This window comes from Branchiostoma lanceolatum, chromosome 19, assembly GCF_035083965.1.
Source record: "Branchiostoma lanceolatum isolate klBraLanc5 chromosome 19, klBraLanc5.hap2, whole genome shotgun sequence".
NCBI classification, from domain to species: Eukaryota; Metazoa; Chordata; class Leptocardii; order Amphioxiformes; family Branchiostomatidae; genus Branchiostoma; species Branchiostoma lanceolatum.
Window position 1 is genome coordinate 6,651,379 of NC_089740.1, and position 23,328 is coordinate 6,674,706.

General features: G+C 39.8%; 1 protein-coding gene across 2 annotated transcripts; it reads right to left on the reverse strand.

The window, feature by feature from the left end:
* Positions 1-1,438: 1,438 nt before the first annotated feature.
* LOC136425606 (zinc finger and BTB domain-containing protein 17-like) lies at positions 1,439-14,767 on the reverse strand. 2 transcript variants are annotated; one of them, XM_066414532.1, is made up of 8 exons: positions 14,624-14,767; positions 11,274-11,330; positions 10,001-10,050; positions 5,328-5,442; positions 4,772-4,886; positions 4,086-4,257; positions 3,434-3,590; positions 1,439-2,913 (listed from the first exon to the last, which is right to left on the reverse strand). In XM_066414532.1, exons 4-8 carry the CDS (start codon positions 5,415-5,417, stop codon positions 1,561-1,563), a joined length of 1,887 nt encoding a protein of 628 aa, XP_066270629.1. In that variant the 5' UTR covers positions 5,418-5,442; positions 10,001-10,050; positions 11,274-11,330; positions 14,624-14,767; the 3' UTR covers positions 1,439-1,560. The 2 variants fall into 2 exon arrangements, with proteins under 2 accessions (XP_066270629.1, XP_066270630.1); XM_066414533.1 differs by lacking the exon at positions 14,624-14,767 and adding an exon at positions 12,017-12,333.
* Positions 14,768-23,328: the final 8,561 nt, after the last annotated feature.

Below are 23,328 nucleotides of genomic sequence, written 5' to 3' on the forward strand. Positions count from 1 at the left end.
GTTTACGTAGGTTTTGCATGGTGGCGCTTTAAGAACACCAACAGTGATCCAGTTCCATACAAAGTATGAATGAAAGTAAGCACTTATCCGTTTTGATATCGTTAACTCATTTACTGCAAAGGGAGCGTACGTTGAACTATTGTTTTTGCTGTGTCTTTCAGAACTACTTTGGCCAGCATAACTCAAGAAGTTACATCTGGATTATGATATTTGGTAGGTGGGTAGGTCTTGAGATCAAGGTTGAAAGAGAAAAAAATTGTTGCCATAGTGACTATGTAATGAAAGTTGTATTGGTACTGGTAGATAGCACATACGGGAACAAGAGCTATCTACCACTGAAAAAAATCACGACCCTAGCATGTCATGTCCAGAACACGAGAAGTTCCGCTGCAGAACGGTAGAAAGCCGCTAGGAGGGTCATTATCATTTCCCGACTCCTATGTATACCCACTTAACAAATATCATAAGGAACCATCCACAGCTTCTCGAGATATACACACAGATGGCACACACACAGACACAGACACAAACACACAGACACAAACACGGCACCTAAAACATAACCTTCTTGGGGAAGGTAAAAAAGGGGGTTGAAAAAGGGAAATGAAATAAAATGCAATACATCAGACTGAGGGCGCAAATGAAGAGAAAAATGCACATTAAGTTTAAATTTTCTTTACTTTTCTTTCTTCAAATCACACTGTGATGGCATTGACAAAATCTATAATCTTTTACATGTTACTATCAATATAATTTTTAAGGGGATTACATTTGATAATATGCACATTTACAATTACAACACAAAGGAATGTACATTATGGTCAATCTAATTAAAATGTTAAAACTATAGTATACAGACTAAATCTCAAATGTGAAAATGTAAAGAATATGATTTCAGCAGGATTCTATATTAACCAACAAAGCAGAAGTACTGTTTATAGGGAAATTGAAAGAAATTTTATGAAGAAAATCTTTCCAACCCTGCCCTTCCATATGTGGCAGAAATATCATACTTCTACAGTTTAAACACAGAATTGTTTCAGTTTTACAATGCACGACTGTATTTTGAATGCATTCTGATCCAATTTCTATGTATATATTTTATAACTTTTTTTCCAGTTTTCCAAACAAGTTTTGAACTAGAATTGAACATAACACAATGTAGAAAAATGTTAACAGCAGAGCTAATGCAAGCATATATTTTACACGCATATTCTACAGGCACTATTTCAGAAGCAGTATGTAGATAACTTACATGCATGTAGACAAACATACTAGTGAACTAGCCACCCGTTGTAGTGCTTGCACAACTGTGTGGCCCAAGGGCTATAAAAACAGTAATGGGCACCATCCTATACACAAAAAGGTGTGGGATGGATTCTAACTTTAACATGGAGACAAATACATGTTTGATACTATACATCACCATGGATGTGATTGCCATACATATTTTGGGGAGGGGAATTCTTATATGTTTCATCTACAATTATAGACAGGACTTCGTTTATTGTTCATAATCATACATAATTGATATAGATATTTTTTTGGGAAAGATTCTTATTAAGTTTCCTCTTTAGTGGTCTCCTCGCCACTGCCAATGGTGGAGTTGTTTTCGTCGTGTTCGCTACTTTCGTCAGGAATCTGCATTGGCGTGTGGTACCGTAGCACGTGCATCTCCAGACATATCTGGTAGCTGAACGATTCGGAACATGCCGCGCACTGGAATGGCTTCTCCTTGTGAAACAAGCGCACGTGCTTGGAGAGGTCCCCCGGACGCATGTAGCGAGCGTTGCAAAGGTCGCATTTGTACGGGCTGCGTCCCTCGTGCATGCGCATGTGAAGGAGCAAGTTTGCGCTGGCGGAGAAGTGGGCGCCGCAAACCTTACAGAGGTGGGGACGGAATGCAGAGTGGGACTTCATATGGCGGCTTAGGTAGCCTTGAGAAGTGAACTTGGCATCACACAGTTTACACTTGATGAGCGAACGTGCCATTCTCTCCTGCTCAGAGTGTCCCCTCATGTGAGCGTTGAGCTGAGTTGGCTTCTTAAACGCGTAGTTACAGATGGGACAACGATACGGCTTGTCCGGGCTACAACTCTCCAGGTGTTGACGAAGGACTTCGTCGTCAGCAAATGTTCGCCCACAATTTGTACAGTCCTGAGGCTTTTGAATCCATATTGGCTGTCCCACGTCATCAACTTCTGTGCTCGACACCTCACCGATTTCTTCCTCTTCAACGGTGTATCCGTCTTCGGTTTTGGAAAAGTGCGGACTCAGAGCTTGCTGGCTGGCTGTTAAGTCCAGCGCGGAGTTGTCCATCGAGTTGGAGTTGCTGTTGTCTCCCGTTTCTTCGTGTAACGTCACCGTTTCTTGCCGCTCTGATTTGAAGACCGTGGCAGTGTTGGACGACGGGCGAGCCTGCATGTTACTATCCGGGAGTAGAAACATGTCGGCTTCTGTGCCAGGGGGGCTATGGAATGACTCGAACTGGATGGAATACCGCCTTTCAACATTACCTTCCCCAACGGGAGTGACACTCCCCTCCTGACTGTCTGGCTCTCGTAGGGATCTTCTCGACGAAAGATCGAATTCGTCCGGAGGTTCCTGTTTGATGACGACTGGGGGGCTAACAGCCGTTGACACGTCCTCTTCCAGACTGTTGTCTCCAGATGATGACGGCTGCTCTGGTGGAGCGACGGCAGACGCCTCGGAGGAATGCGGCGCTCCGAAAGCCTGCCGGAGGATGGAATGACTGGGAAGAGGATGTCTGGCTTTCCTGAGGCGCTTGGTGCGGGGTTCTCCCTCCATGATGCCGAAGCCGTGCGGACGAGTTTCCTGGCTGGTCTGCAACACAGGTGGACTGCCCTCCTGAAGACCACTCCTGGAGATGCTCACCTGGCCATGCTTGTCAACCTGCAGGAGGAAATACAGGAAAGGGGGAAAGAAAGTTGGATTTCTTGAATTCATGAATGATGCGTTGGGCTGTCACTTATTTGTCTTTAAATACTCTAAATACGTTTGGTACTACATGTACATTTGTATGTTGATGATAGCATTGCGAATATCAAAAAATATCTGCTATACTGGAATTCGTATACATTGACAACTGTACATGTATCACTTATACCTAAATGTAGAGTAACAGATAAACATGGTTGGAAGTCCATGTGCTTTCCTATGAATAACCACAAAAAATAGCTGACCTTGAAAATAATGTGACTCATTGGAATATTTGGGAGAAGAATATTAACTTGAATATTGTCATTTGTTCAAGAGGTACTTCCATGACATACTCAATGGCTCTTAAAGTATGTATGTGTATGTCAAGTAGTTAATGTTTCATCTGACTTTATTTCAAACATTAAACCAACCGTTCAAACAAGACAAATCTGAATCATGTCGCCTCTGTGGCATTGCCAAAAACAGCGCCCACCTGTAAGACCTCCACCTGAGTAGGACTGGTCTTGTCCGGCCGGTTTGGACTGGTTTTGCTGGAGGACAGGAGCATGTGCAGATGCTGGTTCTGAATCATCTGGCTTGTTGGGCTCTGCTTCGTCCGATTGGCCATGGCCGACAGGATGTGAGCAGACCTGGGAGAAACGGATCTAGAGGTGTGATACCATGTCATACATTGGGACAGACTTGGTGGCAGCATGGTGGCCTTGTTGTTCGAGTTGTTGACTCAGAAACTAAAGGCTCTGAGTTTGAATCCATAGCAGGTCCCAGTGTTGTGCCCATAGGAAAGGCCCTAACCCATTTACCTAATAATCATACTCTGGTGAAAATGAATACTGAACCTCACCAAATGACAGTTACACATGGCAAGCAACTGGATAGAATTTGGAAACAGTGAGACGTTTCAGATAGCATCTATTGTCTTCCGTCAGCAACTAAAGTAAACTGGAGTAACCAGGTTTTAAACCAAAACTCAATGCCACCTTGGCTGACCATTGTATTGCCTTGTTGCAATTTTAATAAGATGTAACCAACAGGAAATTGGGTGCAAAACGGCTACTTCAGAGTGCTAAAGGTTTAGCTTATCGATAAGACTAGGGGTCCATCCCAGTGTATGTGAACAAACATACCTTCCCCGTTCTGGCCAGCTCTCTTTCAGGTAGATGGAACACTCGTCGATGATGTCACACATGTGCAGCCGACTGGCCGCTGAGATCACGTCAATAACGTTGTCGTTGGTCAGCGGTAGACTGGCCGTGTACGCGTACTCGATAATCGGCGCCAGTCCCTTGTGGGTCACGCCTGGTGGAACACGGCCAAAAAAGAAGAGAAGTTAAAGCAGCTATCTGTAATCTTCTAAAAAATTACTGTAAAAGAAACAAAACAAAAATAGCCATCAGATTTGTCGACAAAGAAGAGAAGTTAAAACAGCTATCTGTAATCTACTAAAACATTACTGTAAATTGCATGACTTCACAGTAATTTCAAATTTACAGCAGAAACAACACGGTGTGATAAGTAAGAACACATATTTGTGGTGTGATGAGCTCATAGTGAGAGCCGTGAACATAAGCAACTGCAAATATTTCATGATTTACAGAACAAACTAGAAGCATAGCAATATAAGAGTTCATTGTCAAATGCTTTTGCTTTCCGTTAGAAATTTGATTTAGAAACTTACAGTAATTCCTGTCTTCCAAACTTTCAGTATGTCATTAAATTTAATCTCCAACATTGATATCTTTTTTTACTCTAACATTAATAACCAACAAAAACTATGAATAACAGCAGCAAACAAATGGAACGTTGGTCTCACATGGAAGTTCCACTGAGTCCAGTTTCTCTCCCATGGGGAATGTGAAGAGGTCCAGGAAGTAGTCGCTGCAAGCCGCCAGGATCGCCCGGTGAACAGAGAACTGGTGCCCCTCCACCTGGATGGGCCACAGGAAGAAAACGCCTTTCAATCAAATTTGAAATAAATTAAATGTGACCCACATCCTTGAAGGGATCTTGAGCTCTTAAGAGTTTTTAAGAGCTCTTGTGACCTCGATCGCCACGGCTCCCATTCTTTGGCCTCGCACACCAGGACACCACTACTCCATAAGAGTGTTGGGCTCTTTTACATGCAACACTGCGCCGCTGGCTTTTTGTCCCCATCCGAAAGATTACAGCTGTTTCTACAAGCATGTCAGTCAGGTGTTTGGACACTTCACTATCTGGTCTAGGTGTAGGTTCTCGAATGTTGAAAATCTTATTTTGTGATATTTAATGTTGTTAACTTGTGAATAAAATGTATGATCCAAAGTAAATATGAATGTTTATCTTTTAACCAAGTAGCCTATTGATTGTGTGTGGGTTTGCTAACTACTCACCTTAATCGTGATGTCGCACAGCTGACTGTTAAGACGTTGGCTGTTCAGGCGCCGAAGAACTTCCTGGCAATGTTCGGAGAAGTCCTTCATCTTGGAGCAATGTCTTACTTGGTTCCTTTAGATGCAGGGTAGAAGACAAAAAAAAAGTCTTGAATATGTAAGAAGTTAGAGGACATGATCATATTTCAATCATTCTAAAAGGTACTTTTCAACATAAATAGTTTTCTTAGGTAAAAAAAAGGTAGTCCCATAGCCTTTTTGAGGCCGTAGGGGCAGTGGGTTGTTAATCCACCGTGTCTAGGGCACGGTATTGGAAGCCAGAGCCTATAACCCTCTTCTTCCACTGCCTTTTACCTCCCTTTTTACACCAAGGTGGAGCGAGGAACATAATGTAAAGTGCCTTTTCAAAATTGGTGACATGACAGGATTTTAACCCAGGACCTCTGGGTTCTGGACCAAACACACTGCTATTTGGCTACGTAACCTTATTTTTCTCTTCTACCATAATTTTGAAAACCAGTCTGCTGTCTTCATCAGGGCAAAGCAAATGTAATTTCACTACAAGGATACATTCTCAAACGTGACTATAGTTAGAAAAGAAAGATGCAATGCATACTATGAAGCAACCATCTACAGGCACTTTAGCATATCACAGTTGAATCTAAGGCTTAGAAGTTCAACATTTTTCAGGCCATGACTTGAAGCAAGATTGTGAACAACTCATGTCACTAGTACTAAGTACAGCACAATTGGCTACACAATTTAGGTCAAGTAGTCCCTTTCAAACTAGGTCATTGTAAATTATTTCATTCAGATCCCTCGAAAGCTCAGTATTTCCTATTTGACCAACTATAGCACATATATAAATATCTACAAAAACTAAAAATCTCTAAATCAGATTTAAGCCCTATTTTCCAGAATACATAGGTCACTGACATTAGGTAGTTGGCACATTTGTCCAATTGCAGTACGCCTCTTTGGTTACAGGACCCCCCTTTTACATTGTACATGTATGTCCCTTCCAAAAGACAAATGCAGCTCCAACCAGGATTCCCTTCCCCGGATTCGAACCGAGGTCCCCCAGTTGGAACCAGGAGCTGCTACCAATTGAGCTACAGGGACATCCCTGTAGCCATAACCAGTAGAATGATTTCCCCAGGCCCCTGTAGGGTCCACCTGGTTTGCAGCATTACAGACAGATAGAAACCTGACCCTACTGGGCCCCCAGTCTCAATAGGGATGATTGGACATGTCTGGACGCCTGCTATTGGAAAGGTGCCCAGATACCTGAGTTCCCAGGGGGCTAGGGGACGATCAGTAGATATAGGGGAGACGGGGAGGGGTTTGAATCTTGCTCTCCAGGGAGAATACACAAGGGGCTTGTTATTTAGTATTGCTCATCTTTGACTGTCTTGTCTGGACACCTGCTATTGGAAAGGTGCCCTGATACCTGAGTTCCCAGGAGGCTAGGGGAGGATCATTACATATCAGGGAGACAGGGGGAGGGGTTTGAATCTTGCTCTCTAGGGACAATCCACAGAGGGTTGGTTATAAATGTATTATTAGTATTTCTTGTATTTAACTGTCAATGTCTGCTGTTGGAAAGGTACCCCAAAACCTGGGTTCCCAGGGGGCTAGGGGAGGATCATTAGTTATCAGGGAGACAGGGGGAGGGGTTTGAATCTTGCTCTCTAGGGACAATTCACAAGGGGTTGGTAATTTTATATTTCTCATCATGGCGCTATGATGACGTCATCATAGGGTGGAATTAACCACGCGAGACCACGATAGGCGACGAGAACTGGCGTGCTGACGTCACGCAGCCGCAGTTTAGCGGCAGAGTCAAATTCGGAGCCGACACGAACGTCTGAACTGTCTGGATGTCTGCTGTTGGAAAGGTACCCAAATATCTGCATTCCCTGGGGCTAGGGGAGAATCATTTCATATCAGCAAGATTAGGGGGGTTAAATCTCTAGGGACAATTCACAGTAGTTGGTTATTCAATATTTTTCATCATTATCCCATGTCAGGATCAAATGTCTATGTGATAAATTTTGGGGGAGAAAATTGATAACCAGTCTAGTCAGACCCCCTATTAAATGGAATCAACCCAAGGTTGCCTGTTGATAAATGGAGAATTAATTGCAAGCATGTCTTATAGTAATACATCATTCATCAAGTTCATTCCCAATGGTATCAGGTAATTATGTTTCGCTTATGTTTCGCCAACGAAACATATTGTTTTTGTCAGGTTTCTTCTTCTTCTCCTTCTTCTTCTCCTTCTTCTTCTTCTTCTCCTTCTTCTCCTGTCAAATCTTCAAATCGCTTCTTGTCGGTCGTCCGTCGACCAAATTACCTGAAATTTGGTATGCAGGTAGAGTACGTGTATACCCCCAGACCCTTTTAAAATTTTTGTGATATAAGTTTTTAAAATGATTTTATGGAGGTTTTTTGGTCATTTTCAGACAAAAGTCGCACATGATGGCCTCCAGTGTCGTGGTGTTGAAACCTGAGGACCTGAAATTTGGTTTAGTTGTGCATTGGATATTTACCCAAAGGACCCCATTATTTTTTTTGGCATACACTACTTCAAAATGATTTATTTTGCAATTTTTTAATGCAATTTTTGGTTATTTTCTGTCAGGGCCAGCAAGAACTAGGTCATACTGTAACATAACACTTCCCATGTCTGGGACTTAAAACCAAGCAGATGTCAGGGGGTACCTCTACTAATGGTATTACAGAAAGTTATATGTACCTTATGTTACATGGTACCGATGTTATATTTGAGATGTAGGTACCTATAGGAAAGGTGACTACACCTGACAATTACTTATGCTAATGAGGACCTAATTCGCATAATGTATGCATAAAGTTGTATATCCCTTACCGTTAATGCTGCGGATGTCATCTTTGAGATGTAGGTACCTTTAGGAAAGGCGAACACACCTGGCCAGAAATTATGCTAATGAGGACCTAATTTGCATAATTGATGCATGAAGTTGTCTGTCCCTTACCGTAAAAGCTGCGGATGTCATCTTTGAGATGTAGGTACCTTTAGGAAAGGCGAACACACCGGGCCATAAATTATGCTAATGAGGACCTCATTTGCATAATTCTTGCATTAACTTGTATTTCCCTTACCGTGGCAGCTGCGGATGTCATCCTTAAGATGTAGGTACCATTAGGAAAGGTGAATGCACCTGGCCAAAAATTATGCTAATGAGGACCTCACTTGCATAATTTATGCATCATGTTGTATTCCCCTTACTGTAAAAGCTGCGGATGTCATCTTGAACATGTAGGTACATGTAGGAAAGGTGAAAACACCTGGACATAACTTATGGTCATGAGGACCTCATTTGCATAAATTATGCAGAACCTTGGATTTGCCCAGGAGTTATTTTGGGACAGCCCACTTCTTGCATGAGGAGTATGGGCGAAACATCCTGAATTTGCTCTTAAAGCAAATGACGGCCAGTCTAGTTAAGACATACATCATCTTAGGGCTCCGTTAAAGACATCAGTTGAGACAGAGGATAAATAACAGCCTTACCGATTGGTCCTAAACGTGGTCTTCAATCATGGATTACAACATGCAAATATGGATATCTATGGTATGAAATATAAATCATAATTTCCACATTTTTCCCACAATACCACTTATTGAGATGCAAATTTTGTGAGATATCCAAAGAAATACTAAACAAGAGCTATCTACCACTCAAAATTACGACCATAGCATGTCAAGAACACGATATACCAAAACCAGAAGTTCCACTTGTACTGTAGTACTATAACAAGCTGCTAGGGGGCCCACAATTTGATCATTTAGAGGTTTTGTCAAGGCCTATCCACATACCAAGTATCAATACAATCCATCCAGGCATTTTTGAGTTGTTGTGTTTACACGCACACACAAACACACACACAGTGACACAGACAGACATACACACAAACGCTCCCGAAATCATTACCTTCTTGGCAAAGGTACAAAGGTAATCAGTTTCAGCCTCAAGGTGTCGTTCTTTATAAAAAGAGAGACTTATCACGTTTCTCTGCAAACCTGGTTTACCTTTACTCTACATTTCCCAGTTGTAACCTAACACAAACCAATATGCAAAATTAAAGCCCTCTGACACAGTTAGTTCAAAAACTGTAGCAATTTTACTAAATCTTGCAAGGGCTACATTTCGGTATAATTTACCATAGTTATACTAACTTATACATGTTTAACCTTTAGCACACTAAAGTAGCCGTTTGGCACCCCATTCTCTACTGGTTACGGAGTAAGGCAGCAGGAAGAAGGTTAAGAACATATGAAAGAGTGCCCTTGACCAAGGAGGTTGATTAAAACTCCTTGCCTTGACCTGTATATAGTGACCCCTGTCACATACTCTGTATTCAGAACAACATTTCACAGAAAAATGGGAAGAAAAACACCCAAAAAACTGGTAAGAGCCTTTCTATGAAGCATTTAAGTTTCAAGAAATGCACCAAAAAATGCATTTACTATATAAAACCCTACATGTTACAGTAACAATTCTTCAAGGAACTATGTACATGTACTAGTAGTATACATATAGAATTGTCGTCTTCTCACAGTATACACAATGCACAAGCTAAGCTACTTGTGTATCAAAGAGATGATAGCTTAGGACATACATACAAACCTTCTAAAGTTGCAGCCGGATAACACTGTCTCTCGTCTTCACAACATCCCCTGTAAAAAAAACACAAACTACAGTTAAAAAGAGTCCAGACTCTCAATATCTACATAAATATTCAAACATTCTATAAAGTGACCAATAGAAATCATGACGCAGAGCTCCAGTGTTTGTACCAAAAGTGGGTAGACAAAAATGAGATTGAAAAGGTCTGTTGTTATTTCTGTCTGGCTAGGCCAAGCTGGAATATGATATCCACATGATATACAGTGTTCAGGACCTATTTACAACAAGGCAACCCAAAACCAGCTTGCCACAACACTGTTGAAGGAAGAGTTACATTTCAGTTAACCACTTTTGACACAACAGTGGGAGGATAGGCGGGGTACGTTACCTGCAAACTGTGGTACAGATTAATAAGAAATATGAAGCTGATATGACAGAGACAGGTGATTACATTATGTTTAAAAACAGTCAGAAATAGCATATGGATATAATAACCACTTCATACACCCACTTGTTACACTGCACCTATAGAATATCATTGTAGGGCTCGAAATTCATTTTTGGGTATAGGTGCATGCACAGAAAGAATTTAGGGTGCACTCAAGATGAATTAAATAGAATGTCAGCATAACGTAATTACAAACCCTACTGTCTCTCTTAAGAATCTTTAATTCTATAGAAAGTGAAGAAAAGAAGGTAAAGGGGTTGAACCTCGAACGTAGGACGAAGCATGACGCTTTTTCGTTAGCAGTAGTGCAATGCACCTTCGCTTCGGCTCGCTTTTTTTAGGTAACGTTAACATTCTAAACAACATATCATAGTACAACAAAGGTTATATCGTTTTTCTGATAATTGAATCTCAAGGTATATATACTAAGTGTACAATAGTACCTTTACCCTATAGCCTAGAAGTATGAAAATATCTAGGTGCACTGGTGCACAGTCAAAAATTAGGCGCACAACTCAGATTTTGGGTGCACAAAAGTATTTCTAGCCCTGCACTGTAACTGTAATTTCAGCGCATTAGCATACGATAAAGTCAAATTGTTGCAACTAACCCTTAGCAAACCTTCAGTACTGAAATAATACTGATTTAGTACTGACAGTCACATTACAGTATTATTTCAGTATTGCACTCAGTCATAATTACTGTTTAAAAACTGTTCTTTGACTGCACAGTACTGTATATACATTACAATGTATAGTCACTTGTAAATGTGATGCTTTTTGAGATAAATTGATTTCAAGACAAAATCAAGTGTCTGTAGAATACCTCAAAGACTGGTTCTTGTCCATGTATGGCAACTGCAACCGAGTCCCTTGACAATGTCTGAAACAGATTTAAGAACTCACTACATCTGACATTCATATATAAACATGTTGTATTTGTCTGCATTTCTAACAATCAAAGAAAAAACAAGCAATGAATGTTAAACATCATGATCAACATTGACAAAAAAGTATGAGAACAATAAAAGCAAGCTAGGGAATAATTTTTGACAGCAGATAATGAATCATATATAAACATGCTGTACTTGTCTCTATCTTTAACTATCAAGGAAAAAAAACAAGTAATGAATGTTATACATCATAATCAACGTCAACAAAAAGTATGAGAACTTGTCACAAGCTGGGAAATGAATTTTGACAGCATATAATGAATACAAGTTGCATGTATGATGTAGTTCTAACTATCTAAGGTTCAAGACTGCAGATGTGAAAGTCAACATGAATGCCCTTGAAAAGTGCCCCCAATTCCAAGCAGAGACAACCATTTGTTGACCTTCGTGACAAGCTACTTGACCTCTAAAACACTAGCTGACGAGTCAAAGTAAGTAGAGATATATATATACAGGAGAATGCCCAGATGCTGATACGCAAGATTTTAAGTGCACAGTATTTGTGACCCAAATGTTTCGTGCCCCCAATCCACCAGTAGCAAGATAACCCAGTCTTGAAACTGGATATTCCTTCGAGATTACGTCTTGAAAAGTCAAGAAATACCACCTGGCTTACCCTAAGATCTCATAGAAGACACCGAAGTAAGAAGAAGACACCTGGAATTTACGAAGAATTCGGAAATACGACGATCTTAGATGTGCGTACCCGAGTTTTCGTATCTCAGTCAGAACCAACTGGCCCCAGCGGAATCCGATATGCTGTGGGGATTTTGTTACCTCTTTTGTTTGCATGTGTGGAACATAAAACCCCTGAGCGCTGTGCCCCCTGCTGTATAAAATGTAATTAGTAAGGGGGTGATCAAATTACCTGGGCTGAAAGGTGCAGGAAAGAGCTGGGGACCGTTCAGTAAGTACTATTAAGGGTTAGCTGACACTGTGACAGTTTTATATGTTATGAAAAATGTTAGCTGTATGTTGTGAAAAATGTTAGCTGTCGCAGTCAGTTAATACTTTCATAATACATTTCAAATCATATGTACATACACATAAATGATGATGAAAACTACACCTGGGGATGGTACACTATATATATATATATATACACTAAGGAAATGAAAAACTGGGGGTTGTTCATTTAAGTTCACTGTTAGTTCTACAGTACTGTAGTTGAAAAGAATAGTAGCTGTCACATATGCAGTCAGTTACTCTCACATACATTTGTAATTATGTATAGATAAGAAAAGTAAGTATGAAAACTACACCAGGGGATGGTACACTATATGCACTATGGAGAGGAAAAACTGGGGACTGTCCATAACTGTTAAGGGTTAACTGACAGCTCTGTATGTAATGCAAAAAAATGTTAGCTGTCATATTGAGTCAGTTACTCTTGCATGATCACATCCATTTGTAATTATGTACAGATAAGAAAACTAAGGATGAAAACTACACCTGGGGATGGTACACTATATGCACTATGGAGAGGAAAACTGGGGACTGTTCATAACTGCTAAATTTAAGAGTTAATTGACAGCTATGTATGATGCAAATGTTAGCTGTCATAGTCAGTTACTCTCACACGATCACATTCATTTGTAATTATGTACAGATAAGAAAACTAAGTATGAAAACTACACCTGGGGATGGTACACTATATGCACTATGGAGAGGAAAACTGGGGACTGTTCATAACTGCTAAATTTAAGAGTTAATTGACAGCTATGTATGATGCAAATGTTAGCTGTCATAGTCAGTTACTCTCACACGATCACATTCATTTGTAATTATGTACAGATAAGAAAACTAAGTATGAAAACTACACCTGGGGATGGTACACTATATGCACTATGGAGAGGAAAACTGGGGACTGTTCATAACTGCTAGATTTAAGAGTTAATTGACAGCTCTGTATGATGCAAAAATGTTAGCTGTCATACTCAAAGTCAGTTACTCTCACATGATCACATCCATTTGTAATTATGTACAGAAAAGAAAACTAAGTATGAAAACTACAACTGGGGGTGGTACACTATACACTGTGGAAAGGAAAAACTGGGGATGGTTCATTACTGCTCACTGTTAGCTGTTAGATCTAGTTGTCAGAATACTTTCATATACATGTAATAATATTTGTAATGTACAGATGAGAAAACTGATGATGAAAGCTATACACTGGGGATGGTACATTATACACTATGGAAAGGAAAAAAATGGGGACTGTTCACTAATGTTAAGCTGGCTGGCAGTTCTTCATTTGTATTGATATTTGTGGCTGTTACACTCAATACAATCACATCCATTTGTAATTATTTGCACAGATAAGAAAAATAAAATGAAAACTATACCAAGGGATGGTACACTTAATATACAATGGAAAGGAATAACTGGGGATTGATCATTACTGTTAGCTGGCACTTCTTAATTCAATCCATGTGTTAGTTGTGAAAAATAGTAGCTGTCAAAGTCACTCTCATATACATTTTGTTGTTACTTGAAAAGTTTCATGTACAGATAATGAAAGTTCATATGGGGATGGTAGGTATATTAGACATTAATAGACGGCAAGGAACAACTGGGGACTATCCATTACTGTTACCTATAGCCCTGTTTAGTGTTCTATCTTCCAAGAAAGGGGTCTATTTGAATTCACAATAACTCTCAGATGGCCTCCTTTATCTTTAATCTTAAAACAGATGTGTAAATAACTGCACCTTGGTGCTACCAAGGAGGTCTCCTTGGAACTACTAAGACACTACCAAAGGAATAGCTGGGGACCATTCATCATTATCAGCTGCCTGTGAAAAACTGCACATAAGACATAAGAAAGATATCTTCAGAAGCAGTTAACCTGAAAATAAATTGTATTGAAAGCCATTGGCTATTTCTAGCACCAACCCACACCCACACATACAATGGTCCGCCCCCTAACTGACAACGCAACTTTTCTTTTCTAAACATTCTGACACTTACTGACTTGTCCCTCCCTTCACAGATCTTCAACCTCACACAATCTGAAACTAATGTATAAAACATCATCTTAAGCCATCTTATCTAGTAAGAAGATTAATATGCACGGCAAAGAAGATAGGTATAGGGTGGCCTTATATATGCACAGTACCAAAATTATAAATCATTTTGATGCCTACAAAAAATTATGCAGGAATTCTCGCTCATCGTAAGAGAAGCTGACGTTTTATTTACATAGTTGAAAAGAGGTACCTACCGGCCGTTTAAGTAGTTGGTTGTAGGTTGAATTCCTGACGCTGAATGTTCAGGACTTGACGGAATATCTTGTTGACACAAAATGTTGACATTGACATTAGAAGCAGACATCTTCAGTTCTGAACGGCGGCCATGTTGTTCGGAAGGTACCATTCAGTCAGATGGGGGATACTTTGCTCAAGCACTTGCATAGGCCGTAACGTTACATCCTTTTCCTTGCCCTTTTTTTCATCGAGAAATCTTCATTTTTCTCTAACGATATACATCAACATTTTGAAAATAAATTATATCAAATATATTTTCAATAATCTGCAATCACCATTCACTCAGAGGGGGTGATTTTGGCTAAAAAAAATCTTAACACAGTTATAACACAGGAACTTCCACAGGGGCACATTCTTTCCTAACCACTTTTTCTTCGAGAAATCTTGTTTTTTCTCTAACGATAATTTATGAAAATTATACACATGTTTATTACAAATATATTACCAATAATCGGCATTCCTTTCAGCAAAATTAAAGACTGCCGAGTTATTTCTTCCTTTTTTTTCTACCTCGAATTCTTAATCTCAAATCATGTTCTGATATAGCTTGTGACTTTTGATGAAGCGATTATACAAATGAAAATACATGCATATGTTCCTGTGAGGGGATTTGATCTTAATGTATGATATAAAGATATCTGACACCGAAAATTGAGCTGGCGGAAGGACAATCTTGTTGATTGGTTTGAAAATGACGCTCGGGACAGCGTACATTCAATCCTTGAGCTAGAATTCGTTTCATCGATTCATCAAAATCAAATGTTCTTATGTAAACAAGTTAACGCCTAGAAACTCACTTCTGTAAAGACAAATGGTATAAATTTACCATAATTACAACTGAACGTTACAATGAAAGACTTACTTTTAGACGTATTTCTTATGAAACCGCATATTTGTTTTAACTAGATTAAACTTAGAGCAATGAATTTTCAAAGGAAAAACCAACTTCTGACGTGCAATGGCGTAAAGGTTTGCCCAACAACGACCACTAGACTATGCGGCTGTAGAGGTACAGTGGTGATATCATGGTCACGGCCAAATTGGCTATGCATTTGCGACCCCTGTCGACAAGCAGCAAAATTGCAGGCAGTTGTTGCAATTGTGGCGACTCGGCAATCATGGAATACCTAACGTAACCGACAGCTTCGCTTGCTATCACCATGAAAAATGGAGACATAGTTTTTGGTGTGTCTGTGCGTCCGTATTAGTGTGTATGTTTGTGTGTGTGTGTGTGTGTGTGTGTGTGTGTGTGTGCGTGCGTACGTGCGTGCGTGCGTGCGTGCGTGTGCGTGCGTGCGTGCGTGCGTGTGTTTGTGTGTGTTTGTGTTTCCGGAATTTTGTAGTCAACACAACTCGAGAATCTCTGGATGGATTACGATGATTTGGCATGTGTGTAGGTGTTGGGAAGACAAAGGTCAAAGTCGAGCCGAGGGGCGCGCCGTTATCTACAGATAGATAACGGCGCGCCCCTCGGCTACACAACTCCCTCGGCTACACAACTCCCTTGCCGGCATTAGAGACCCCCCCCCCCCCCCCAATATATATGCCGCCGTCATAGGAAGCCTGCACAGGAGGCTACGCTAAAGTAACAGCAGCTCACAAATGTTGTAGTTGCGTCAATATGCCACCACTTAGTACTTCAAGGACAAATCAATTTCAAGCAATGTCGATATACAATCAGACTAAGTGCGCTGCCTTTTATACATGTTTAAACCTAGATAGGTGCATTCAAAAGTAAAGTTGTTCAGACGTACGCTCTTTATGCTTTTCGCTCAACTAATGCTGATTTTGTGTATGACGTCAGAATGGGCATTCCGTGTACTTAGCACGCAAGCAAAATTACATGGTTGAATTTCAGCAGGGCTAGCGGAAACCAATACAAGGGCACACAAATGTGTACTTTACAATTTCATACTACAGTGGTCAATGCAATTTCATTTGTACACCGTTGTGTGTGTGTGTGTGTGTGTGTGTGTGTGTGTGTGTGTGTGTGTGTGTGTGTGTGTGTGTGTGCATGTGAACCGTAGCACCATTAAACACACCATCTCCGACGTGTTTATGATTAATAAGCTATATTGTGATTAGGCACGTAGGCATGCAGGTTGGTATTTTTGTTACTTGGTAGACCGAATACTCTTTCCTCGCATCCAGGGGCACAATTACAAAGCATGTCATGGGATTCGAACTAAGGATCTCTGTTCCAGCACTCTATCACTGCACTACCGATGCCATCTGATCCAATCTCAGACTTGCTATTCAAACGCTTGACGTTCATGTCTCCTTGTGAATATTAGTCATCCAGGAAATTGAAGAATAGAAATATAACTCAATCTATACCACTGGATTACAATATGAAAACATCAGACGTTTCAGATGTCATTCCAATATCTTTCTTCAGCGATGATGTTAATGACTTTTCACGAATCACAAATTGTGCCGACATTTATAAAGATTCAACACTTGGTCCATTATCTTGAGTGGCAGCATCTTCATTGTATGAGCGTATGTTTGAAGATTTGTATGGACGTCTCCCGTCGACGTTACGTTCGTTTACGTGTCTTAAAAGCCTATCTACGTCAATGGGGAAGATCGTTAAGTCTTATGGGAGAGCAAACACAAAATAAGTAGGTCCAAGAAAAAAAATTTTGTGTTTCTGGTTAAGGTACTGAAAAATATAGGGTTGGTAGATAGGAATTCTTCTTCTTTTTCTTTTTTTAGATTTCGGCCTTTGTCTTAACTGATTAGAAAAAATCCCGAAACTAATGATGTTTGATAGCCCTTATTGTATTAGTAATCAGGATGTTAAGTTTTATTCTATACCTCTATTCTGTACTATGCATATGTTAAATAGCTGCTGCCATATATAATTCCGTGAGCAATTTTCGTGCAATAAAGGTCTTCATTATGATAACATAAACAAAAGGTACGGGTAGACCCATAGCCTTTTAGAGGCAGTATGGGATTGGGGGGGGGAGGAAAGTTGTGTAAAGAGCTTTCCCAAGGACACAACATCTGGGCCAGTACATCTGGGAATCGAACCTGTGACCTCTCGATTTCATGTCCACTAGCCAAACCTTCAGGTCACTCTCAACATGTACTAAGACCTCCTGATGAGGCCATGTTGATTTGATTATATGGATGACATCCACGCGCGCATCAATTTTCGTCCGTTTCCAAAAAAAAATAAAACGTTTTTGAATACACTGTAAATCACAAAAAGCAGCTGCAAAATGATCAAATAGATGCCGAAAATTTAAAGAAAATATTGGAAGACGATACTAATGTGGTAGAACGCCATAATCAATTCTAAAGGCAAAGAAGAAGATTTGTAGAATTGAAAATGAAGAATACATTATTCACTAAACCATACTCTGTTTGTTTAAATTCTTGAACCTTCCTGACCACGTAGATTTCATAATTGAGACAACTTCTTTTCTTGCAAAACTTTTTTTATTTTATTCGCAAGCGTTTTGGGGTTCCCAGAGGATGTCATCCATATAATCAAATCAACATGGACTGATGTGAAGTCTACAGCTATAGCCTCGTCAAAGCTCACAAGAGGCAGCAATGCCGGCAGGTGAACCCACTGGAAAACAGATAAAGTAGATTCATTTCTCATTGGAAGCGAAAATCTGTTGATTCTATACGTGCAGAAACTAGATATTTTCACGGCAATTTTGTAAAACATAACTAAGCACAGTAAATGAACATATACACTAGCTCCTTAATTCTCTATCTCTAAGCCATCTTTACGTGTCTTAGAATTAAGATTCTAATCTTGTTCCTTGCTTAATGCATTGTAGACTGTCGATACTGTGAGGGCAAAGGTTTAAGTATACATACGTAAGTTTAAAGTAGGCGTCACAGTGTCTCACGACCTTACCATTGACACTGGCTTATATTTGTATGAAAGGTTTCAGATTCTAGAATATTCTGAAACTATCATACCATTGTGTTGCTGTTACTAACATATTTTTCATCTATTTCTGTTTTCTTTTACCAGAGTGGCTCTCTCGTTGACTTAGTACTGCTTTTCAGAAAGGCCCTTGATACACACATACAAACAATACGATAATGTGTACAAGACAAAACAAAACATATCTGAATACATCAGATAACAAAATCGCTATCCAGAATCGTACTCTTTATCCATATCCCATACATAATGTTTGGAGGTCAGATTTTTTTGATAATTACACCAACAATCTTAATTTATTGACTCAACAAGGGTACATCGAATTTCGTAAGTTCTTCTACAATTATTCGTACAAACAAACAATTGGATATAAAAGAATTAACCTACGTACAAATATACGGATAGCTCAACATTTCGAGTTTAACGTATCACTTATACTACTAGTTCTACATACTGCCAGTTCTAAGGTCCAAAAATTATTTGATATATTTACCTATTCATCACTTACACTACGTATACTAGTTATAAGGTCTAAACATTATATGTTATATTCTTTGATATATTTACCTATTTGTACACAGTAAGGGTTGTCTCCTTCTTGATCTAGAATGTAGTGTGGTTTGATTTATGCATAGATGGAATGTATCAAATTCTGTTCAGAAAGTGGAACATGTATACCCGTGAATACGTGCCGGCGGCCTTGTTGCGGGCGTTAGGTCAGTCACAAATTGGTAGCTCTCTCTTATGTGAATTTTACCATCAGTTTTCAAAGGTTGCCCGTTTTCGCCTTTCGGGTATTTTGGTGCGTTTTCAGCGGAACGTGACCATGCCACTCTTTGAAGACATCATTGGGCCTTGGGTAAGAAGCGCTTTGTTTGCGATTGCCTTACCGACCCTAGCAAAATAAACCTACCAACCATAGCCGGCCTTTTTTGGTCGGCCGTATCTGACAAGGGACATAAAAGTTACAATATTACATCTTTATAAGCAGAATATAGGAGATTCTTTTTACACAACCAGGTAATCTCACCTGCTGACGTTTCGGTGTCTGTCAGACACCTTCTTCAGAGCTTCTTACTGGAGTACTGCTTCTCACCGCTATAAGTAGCGTATTATTTTCGGAATTAATAAGCAAACTTTCTGTATTTTACGCTCAGCATGTTGGGATGAGGGATTTGAACGGTTAATGTAAGAATGTGAAGTAAACATTGTACTTCTCAAATTGCAATGTTTATCTGCAAGATTATGTTTTTTTTGTTTTTGTGTGTGTGTGTGTGTGTGTGTGTGCGTGCGTGCGTGTGTGCGTGAGTGTGTGTATATATGTTTGTGTGTGTGCGTGAGCGTGTGTGTATGCTTGTGCGTGTGTCTGAGGACAGTATAACTCGAGAATGCCTGGGTGGCATTGTCTTGGTTTCTTGTATGTAGGTAGGTCTTTATGAGACCTGAAAATCATGAGATTTTAGATCCCATGGTTACTTTTGAAGGTACTGCAGCGGAACTTCTGGTTTTGATACAATGCAATCTGTATTGGCACAACAAAAGCACCGCGACTTTCGTAAGGTCTACTATATCTATATCAACAGAATGGAGCGAATTGAATTCGATATCTCGTAGCACGTGTTCTTGACAAGTCATGGCTTTTGAGTGGTAGAAGTTGTGTAGGTTTGGGCCCCCTACCAACTCTGTATCTTTTGTGTAGGGCATAAAACAGCCCGACTAATCATATGGCTGTCAATACATCTCTCACTACACGGCGTCCACTTTTGAAGGTACTGCAGCGGAATTTCTGGTTTTGTTATATATCTCGAAGCACGTGTTCTTGACAAGTCATGGCTTTTGAGTGGTAGAAGTTGTGTAGGTTTGGGCCCCCTACCAACTCTGTATCTTTTGTATAGAGCATAAAACAGCCCGACTAATCATATGGCTGTCAATACATCTCTCACTACACGGCGTCCACTTTTGAAGGTACTGCAGCGGAATTTCTGGTTTTGTTATATATCTCGAAGCACGTGTTCTTGACAAGTCATGGTTTTTGAGTGGTAGAAGTTGTGTAGGTTAGTGCCCCCTACCAGCTCGTTGTATATTTTGTATAGAACATATAAAACAGCCACCAAGCATATGGCTATCAATACGTTTCTTTCACTACACGGCGTCTAGTTTTGAAGGTACTGCAGCGGAACTTCTGGTTTTGATATATATATCTCGTGGCACGTGTTCTTGACAAGTCATGATTTTTGAGTGGTAGAAGTTGTGTAGGTTTGGCCCCCCTACCAGCTCGTTGTATATTTTGTATAGAACATATAAAACAGTCACCAAGCATATGGCTGATAATATGTTTCTCTCACCACATGGCGTCTATAATGGTTAAAATTGTCTCCTGGGGTCTTTCACTAGTTAAAGACAATTACATTTGTAAAATTTAGATAAGCAGCTTTTATACTTATTTTGTACACTGTTCTTTTATGTATGTTATTTGCATTTAGCCTTCGGGCATGAATTTGCAATAAACTTATTATTACTTGATGTGGGGTAATTCAATGAGACTAATTATAATCAAAGCGCTGGCGTTCCATTTTCATCTTAGGTCACATAAAAGGTCGAATGATTCCGTAGAACATATCAGTTTACGCCCCATGGTATATCTACTGTAGTCTTATTGCCCGCTGGGATTTGATAAGCAAATTAGAACCAAAGAAGTCACAAGATAACTGACGAATTTGTTGTCTTACTGCCTTTTGGAATGTGGTATACAAATGAGAACTGAAGATAGAAGTCACAAGAAAACTGCCAAATTTTCAGTGAAGATTGGTTAAAACACTTTGATATTAAAGTTGACAAATCATCCGAAGCACTCCAAAACTAGTCCTTTTACAACAAGGAATACCCAGACTCATTTCCAACCACCTCTCGCCCCGGCAGAGAACTCTATCTTAGACTCAATGATTAGATATGGCAAATCACTCGTAATCTTTATTCGTATTCAGATCATACAGAAGTACAGGTACAGATTTTCAAGTATGATGACCGTGTCAGTTCCTACACCTGAGTGAGGAGGGTCGACACGGTTGCATTCGCGCGGATTTGCTGGTTCTGGTTGGGATGCTTGCAGCGAGCTGCCGGATGACTCTTACACTCGAGGTCCGACTTGATAACGCCAGCCCGCCTGGCGCTGCTCTCGTCCGCCAGTTGAAGACAGCTGCCGTTGGAGACTTGTCCCGAGGGGGGAAATCCGTGTAAAGTGCCTTTCCCAAGGGCGTAACGTCGACGGTGCGCAAGTTCGGACATGTCTCTGGGCACACCCCGGGATCGATCGCGGGTCCCATTGTTTGGCAACTACGCCACACGACGCCACTCAATGATTACAGCAGAAGAATTAGACAGAACTATTTCCAACCGTTTCCATACTTTAAATCCATATCTAGTATTGAAAAATTCATGTTCTCTTTTGCGTTTTGCCCATACTATATCAAACACACCCATCTCGACCTATATTCTAAACATCACAAAGAGACGAGAAGAAGCCGAACACATGTATAAGAGTTGTTTTAGAACCAATATTTGATGCCCCGTACTGCCATTGCATGTACATTATTAGGACTTTTATATCTGTATGCCTGCATTTAGCCCTATAGGGCATGAATGACACCCTAAAGGTTATCAATCAATCATTTACTCCTCAGCCACCATACTTCAAAGCACAAAAAGATGCTAATTACCATCATCAAAGAGGTTTACAGTCTATGTCAAACCTTCCTGTTAATTGAGTATATTACCAGAGAAAAGATACAGTATTCTATTAATACACAACTTGCGTACGTGACCACAGCTAATTATAAAGACCACTTCGAAAGTACATATAAATGATAATGAATTATAACAATTACCATTGATAAAACTACGACACCATGGTGTGACGAATCCGTAAACGAAATGAATTTAAAAGATGAGTAGCGTTACTTAATTGAAAAAGTCTAATGTTAAAGTGAAAATATCTATTTTAAATTTTCCTTCCTCAATTTCACTTCTCATTTTTTTCATTCTCATTACATGATGCAGGGACATGTATACATTTTCATTGATGATACGCTTGGTTTGTATATGCGTTTTGAGAAATGTAATAAAATGATATTTGAAATGTGTGATATAAACCAGTTACAAACCACACAAACCAGTGATGTAAGAACGGTGAACATATGATCTTCTTGCATGAGTAATGAAGGTGAAATATGGGTAATGCATATGCATGAGTGAATACATTTACTTGACTTTTATCCAATGCTCTATGCCGTGACAAAAACACTGGAATCATTACATATGAAAAGTTCTATATTGTAGATTTTAGAATGTGTTGAAACCTTGGTGCAAACGGTTGATTTAATTGATTTATGAAAAGCCATACTATTCACATGATTTAATACGTAGAAAGAATAAAATTCACAAATCAATAAACAAAGAAAAGAACGTTTACGTGAAGCTATAATGGCTCGAATAATTCATAGCAAAAAAAGGTTCTACTATGGAGTTTTTACATTATGTTGAAAACTTTGGACATCAATTTCATTTAGAAATCCATATATTTCACATGATTTAATACGTTCTTCACGTGAAAGAATACAATTCACAAAGCACTAAACAAAGAAATAATGTAGGTGTGAAGCTATGACGCTATTGGTGGCGGTGATCAAAGTGACAACTGTTGCCATGGTGTTACGATGGCGACCATATTACCTACCACGTGGATTACGT

Excerpts from the sequence above, each read along its gene's own strand:
- LOC136425606 (XM_066414532.1), bottom strand. The coding sequence starts at position 5,417 with ATGAAGGACTTCTCCGAACATTGCCAGGAAGTTCTTCGGCGCCTGAAC. Across the intron at positions 4,887-5,327 it reads TGTGCGACATCACGATTAAG|GTGGAGGGGCACCAGTTCTC; the intron begins GTGAGTAGTTAG and ends TGGCCCATCCAG. Across the intron at positions 4,258-4,771 it reads GGACTCAGTGGAACTTCCAT|GCGTGACCCACAAGGGACTG; the intron begins GTGAGACCAACG and ends GTGTTCCACCAG.